This window comes from Anastrepha obliqua, chromosome 6 (genome assembly GCF_027943255.1).
Source record: "Anastrepha obliqua isolate idAnaObli1 chromosome 6, idAnaObli1_1.0, whole genome shotgun sequence".
NCBI lineage: Eukaryota > Metazoa > Arthropoda > Insecta > Diptera > Tephritidae > Anastrepha > Anastrepha obliqua.
This window is the reverse complement of record NC_072897.1, coordinates 19,880,516-19,886,951: the sequence shown is the minus strand read 5'-3', so window position 1 is coordinate 19,886,951 and position 6,436 is coordinate 19,880,516. Positions and strand designations below refer to the sequence as shown.

The following is a 6,436-nucleotide window of genomic DNA, read 5'->3' as shown; positions in this document are numbered from 1 at the left end:
TACCTGGGCAAAATATATATATATAATATATTCATACATAAATGTATCAGCAGACTGAGTAGACGTGTTTTTGAGTAGTTGCAGTTTAATCCGTATTTTTATTTAATCCACTGAGTGTTAGTTTGCTAAAAAACCACGTAAATCCTTTAAAAGCGGTTCTTTTATCCGGGTAAATCAAAATCGTAATAAAGTTTACATAATTACTTGAAATACTGCGAAAAACCCTTGTTGTTTCATCTGTTAAATTGTTTGAATTTGCTAACATGTCAAAAATGTCAACACGAACAACGGCAGTGAACAAATTGTCACCATCCCCGCAAACGCCTTCAGTACAAAGTAAGTCCCTTAGTACCGATGCATCAAGCGCTACTCTCAATGCGTGGTTTGCGAAAATTGAGAGTCGCCTAGAATCACAAAAGCAGAGCATCATTGAAGAGCTAACATTACGACTAAGAGAATCGGAAGAGCGAGTAATGGAGCGATTCAGTGAGTTGTCAGCGGATGTTATGAACTTGAAATCGGCAGTTAAGCACATGGAAGAGCGCGTAAAAAAAACTGAACTGAAATGTGCTAATGTAGACAAATTGCGCAGCGAGGTATATGCACTCACCGAACAACTAAATGTATATGAGAATAACGCAATATCAACAGATGTGATTGTTAGTGGGTTGCCTATAAAGAAAGATGAGGACATACTAAATGATTTCTCCAAGCTGTGCCAAACGCTTCAAGTAAGACTAGCGCCCGTACGTTCTGCTTTCCGGTTACGACCAAACAATAAAAGCGTAGCTCCAATAATAATCAAATTGAGCTCTGCTGCAGATCGCTCTCAACTGCTGAAAGCTGTTGCTAAATTGTGCAAAGATAAGAGACGAGCACTTTCTCTTAGTGATGTCGGCGTCGGTATTGAAGGGAAGCTATTTATCCACGAATGTCTTACGAGAAAAAATCGCGAACTAATGCGTTTGGCTATGCAATATAAAAAGCAAAAGCGTCTAACGTCAGTTTTCTCTGTTCGTGGGCAAGTGTTTGTTAGAGCTCGACCCCAAACTGATGCTGTAATTATAACTGAAAAAACGAGTATAGAGAGCATTGCAACTGCTAATATGTAAAAACAAAAACATTTATGCGTTATATTATTAATGTTATGTATGCGTTAAATTTATTCTCTTATTTATCATTTATGTTTTCCAAACTCTTTGCTTTGCATTGTAATCATTGTTATTTTAGTATCATTTCTATTTCGTTCATGTCATTTGTACTTTTCATATTCTTGGCTTTACAATGTAATCTTTTTTATTTTGATCTCATTCCTATCTATCTCATTATCCAATTGCTTTATTTAAATTCCTCCACCTTGCGTATACTCCCAACCATAAACTGTCAATGTGTAATGAAATAGCAAAACAAGTAGACAAAGAACATGCAAGAGAATTGCTTAAACTGATTTCTAATCGCTACAATGGGTTTAATGTCTGTCAGTTGAATGCGCGAAGTTTGAATGCTGAAAAAATTGACTATCTAAATTTTGTTTTTGATAATTTGAGCATTGACTTAATATGTATTACAGAGACATGGTTTAAAGACTATATTGATAATAATGTATATTCCCTGTGCGACTACACTATTATTAGATGTGATAGGACTACGAAGACTCGAGGAGGTGGCATTGCTTTATATTTTAAAAATAATTTTAAATGGAAAGAGATCTGTAGATCAGATCATTTTCAAGAAGTCGAATACATTTTTGTTGAATTTAATGATAACAATACCAAATGTCTTGTTGCATGCATTTACAACCCTAGCAGTAGAAATGACCTCTCAGTGATATTTGATAAATTAGCGGAATTCCACATCTCCTATGAACATATTATTGTGTGTGGTGATTTAAATGTAGACCTTCTTTGTGATAATTTTTCTTCCAGGAGTTTGATAGATAGTATGCTACTCGCTTTGCACCCCACTGCAAACCAAGTCTTTTGGATGTATTTTGCGTCAGTGACAGAGATTACGTCAGTCATATTGATCAGCTTCCTATGGCTGGAGTTTCCGATCACGAGTTGATATTCTTATCTTACAACATCAAGTTCAACAGACACAATCAAGTAAAGGAGATATTTTTTAGAGACTTTAAGCTTATTCAGCATGATCTCTTAAATAAGGAGGCTGCCGAGCTTAATTGGAATATGTGTCGGTTATTCAGAACAGTGGATGAAAAACTGCAACATTTCAATGCTTTAGTCAGCCATCTATTTGATAGGTTTGTTCCGTTGCGTAAAGTTAAAGTCCACGGAAATAGGAAACCATGGTTTACGGGTGAGATATTGTCTTTAATTAGAGAGCGTAGTAAAGCATATAAGAAATGGAAAAATGATAGAAACACTCACTTGTGGCAAAAATATCGTGTAGCAAGAAATAAAGTAACTGCAATCACTAGAGATGCCAAAAGGGCATATCTACAATGGAAGCTCAATGATAGTTTACCTCCGAAAGTCCTATGGAAAAACCTTAAAACCTTAGGTGTCTCAGGAGAGAATAAGCCCGTGTGCAGTTTGGACCCAGAAATCTTAAATACTCACTTTCTAGCATCTAACGGGGCTCCACTCGACATACCTGTAAAAGTTCCTCTACGAGAGCATGTTGATGACGGTGAGTTTGAATTTGTGTCTGTAACAGAGATGGATTTGATACAGTGTGTACATACTGTCAAATCTAATGCTATAGGGACCGACGGTATTTGCCTTAAATTTCTTAAAATTATTCTACCATTTGTAATACCATCACTTACGCACATAATTAACTTTCCAATCACCTCATCTACATTTCCATATCTTTGGAAGACAGCAAATATAATACCTGTGCCAAAAACAAAATGCTCTACCGCTCCTCAGCACTTCAGACCAATAAGCATTTTACCTGCCCTATCGAAAGTATTTGAAAAATTTTTGGCGCGACAAATTACCTGCTACTTGGACAAGAATAATCTGCTGAGTAATTTCCATTCGGGTTTCAGAAGTCTGCATAGTTGCTCCACAGCTATGCTTAAAATTTTTGAAGATGTTCGCTCTGCTTATGATAAAAACTACCTAACAGTGCTAGTATAGTATTACTCGATATTTCAAAAGCATTTGATACTATTGATCACAACATTTTACTGCAAAAATTGTGCTATCACTATAAGTTTGGAGCATTTTCTCTGCAACTAATAAAAAGTTACCTTTCGAATCGGCTACAACAAGTTAAGTGTGGTGATAACTACTCAAGTCTAAAACCAATTACGTCAGGTGTGCCGCAGGGCTCTATTTTAGGTCCAATTTTATTTTGCATTTTCATTAATGATATTGTTGAGTGTTGCCAAAATTCGTCGATTCATCTCTATGCTGATGACACCCAGATCTACCTGTCAAGGCCAATAGGTCTTATTGAAGATTTGATAGCAAGGCTTAATGAAGACCTCACACGTATTTCTAACTGGTCCAAATCTAACAACTTGAAATTAAATGAGTCAAAGACGAAGGCGATTGCTATTTCTCATTCAAAGTATGACCTTAACTCTTTGCCGCCAATATTACTTAATGAAGTAAATATTAACTTTGATGACATAGTAACTAACCTGGGTTTCAGAATAAATTCAAGACTATCATGCGTTGACCATGTAAACTTTGTTGTAAACAAGGTATATAATATTCTTAGAAAGCTATATTGTACTGCCTACTTACTGCCACGGCAAACTAAATTAAAACTTGTTAGATCACTCATTGTTCCTCATGTATCATACGCTGAATTAGTATATTGCTTGATAATAATTCGAAACAAAAATTGCAAATCGCTTTAAATAATGCAGCGCGTTTCGTGTTTGAAAAAAGGAGATATGACCATATATCTATCTACTCAAAACAGATTCTCGATCATAACCTCGACTCGTATCTCAAAATACGCTCTGTTTTGTTCCTGCATAAACTAATATACACACAAAAACCATTGTACCTGTATAAAAACATTAAACAATGTCAGTGCACCCGAACATTGAATCTAATTGTTCCGACTTACACTTACTTGGAATCAGAACGCATGTTCTTTGTCAGTGCCATTAAACTATGGAATTCTATACCAACTACAATAAAGCTTATAAAACAAACAAGGTGTTTTAAAACTGCAGTTTCTAATTACTTCTAATTTCTTTAATACCCCTTTCCTTCTCCCATTCCCACCATCTTTCTCTTCTTCTCACTTACTACTCTAAGTTTTAGTCTATAAGTTTAATAGTTAAAATAGTTTTAAATCTAAGTAGAATTTCTATGTATACCATCCTCGAATTCTAGAATTATAAGAAGATGTACATACTACCACAAGACTCTGTCTTACTATGTACAAAACAAAACAAATCAAATAAATTGAAAATTGAAATTGAAATATGATAATTCAAGGACGATTGTTCTATATGTAGAAGTCCACACATGTGGGGAAAGTCCCTGATGGTGTTCAGGTGTCTTCTATATACGGTCCAACCATCTCACAACATCAGGGCTTCGCCCACGTTGGCTTTGGGACCCAGCACGTACAAATATTTCCCCGATGAAAACGACAACAAAGCCTCGGAGGAGAGCTGCTATGATTTGAGGGCATGCACCAGGAATGTCCGGTCCCTTAATGGGGAAAGTGCCTCTGCCCAGCTGGTTGATGTGAGAGATAAGCCTGACATCACTGCCATTCAAGAAATGCGATGGACAAAGCAAGGCAAGAAAAACTTAGGACCTTGCGAAACCTACTACAGCTGCCATGTAAAGGAGCGCGAATTCGGTGTTGGATTTTCCCCGACGGGAAAAGAGGGCGATGCGGCAGAAAATGTCTTTCAAGAGCACCTGGAATGTTCCTATAAGCACTACCCTGCCAAGACATAAACATCATGCTTGGCGAGTTCAGTGCCAGGGAGAGCAAGGAAGGAATTTTTGGCCCCACAGTCGGGAAGTACAGCCTACACAACGAAACATCCGGTGACGGAAAGAAGTTGATCGATTTCGGAGCTCGAAACATGCTAGGCTGCAGCACCATATTCCAGCATAAGAAGATGAACCAAGCTACGGGGCTGTCTCGTGATCGAAAAACGCGAAACCAGATCTGTCTTGTTGCAAAAAGATGGAAGGCACCCTTCTAGCGTTTTAGATGTAAGTACGATCCGAGGACCCAACATTGACTCTGGTTGTCGTGGAATTACGGCAACGCCTCTGTGCAGCAAAAAACGTACATCTAACTAAGAAAAGAATATACCAGATCGGAAAGTTGCAATCGGAACAGATAGCCAGAAGAATCGCTACTCGACTCTCACTACTGCTCTCTGAGAGTACGGCCACCAAACGCCGAAAAAGAAATTGGATTTCCGCGAGCCCGAAAAACAATTTGTGCGACGAGAAATTTAATGCCTCCGCGCAAAGAAAGGAGGCAGCCTATGGAGCCACGCTGCGATCGGGCGCAACGCGTGGCATGTGGGATCGCTACCGAGAACTAAAAAGAAAGAGACACGTATTACCTGAATAAAGAAACGAGAGGCCGAAATACGTGAGTGCGAGAAGTTTGAGATGCTGGCCAATAGGAGAAACACCCGAAAAGTTTACCAGAAAGAAAGGCGGCTCACAGAAGATTTCAAGACCGGGCGGTTTTTCTGTAAGAACAAAGACGGTGATCCGGTGACAGACAGCAGAGCGTGCTTAAATTATGGAGGGAACACTTCTCGAACTTGTTAAATAGTGATAGCCGGGCATGTCAAAGAGAATGTGAAGATCCGATACCCAAACCGTTGACGACGGAACTTTTGATCCACTACTCGAGCAAAGCCGCAGGAGTCGAAGGACTGGTAAGGTACATGCATCAGCTTCTATGTAAAATATGGTCGGATGAAAGCATACCTGCTGATTAGAGTTTAAGTGTGCTCTGCCCAATCCATAAAGCTGCATCGACAGTACGAAAAGGAGTTATCTATGTATATGCCGCTGAATTTGGTATCCCCACAAAACTAATTGCAAAGCCGTGTAATGACGTTGCCTTAACAGCCGCATTGTTAGTTCTGCCCTTTTTAAAATCGGATAAAGATGAGAAGCGAATGGGTCTGGTGGTGAACGAGGACAAAACGAAGTACCTTCTGTCATCTGTTGACAGTTATGATTTCGAGGTTGTGAAATACTTCGTTTATTTTGGAACCAGCATGAACACCGATAACAATGTAAGCCTTGAAATCCGACAAAGAATCTGTCTTGCTAACAAGTCCTCCTTTTACTAAGTAAGCAATTGAACTCGACGAACAAAACACAACACTCTAGAAGGCTCTCATGATGCCCGTCATAACGTATGGCTCAGAAACATGGACGATGACAATATCCGATGAAGCGTCGCTTGGAGTATTTGGGAGAAAGATTCTTAGGAAGAGTTTTTGACCTTTGCA

At 38.6% G+C, this 6,436-nt stretch overlaps 1 protein-coding gene across 1 annotated transcript in view; it reads right to left on the bottom strand.

Moving 5' to 3' along the window:
- Positions 1–2,589: 2,589 nt before the first annotated feature.
- LOC129250203 (calcium-dependent secretion activator-like) overlaps positions 2,590–6,436 on the bottom strand; it is a 65,435-nt gene continuing 61,588 nt past the window's right edge. Inside the window, exon 4 of the mRNA XM_054889839.1 lies at positions 2,590–2,667. Coding sequence (XP_054745814.1) covers positions 2,590–2,667 — 78 coding nt within the window. The remainder of the gene's footprint in view (positions 2,668–6,436) is intronic.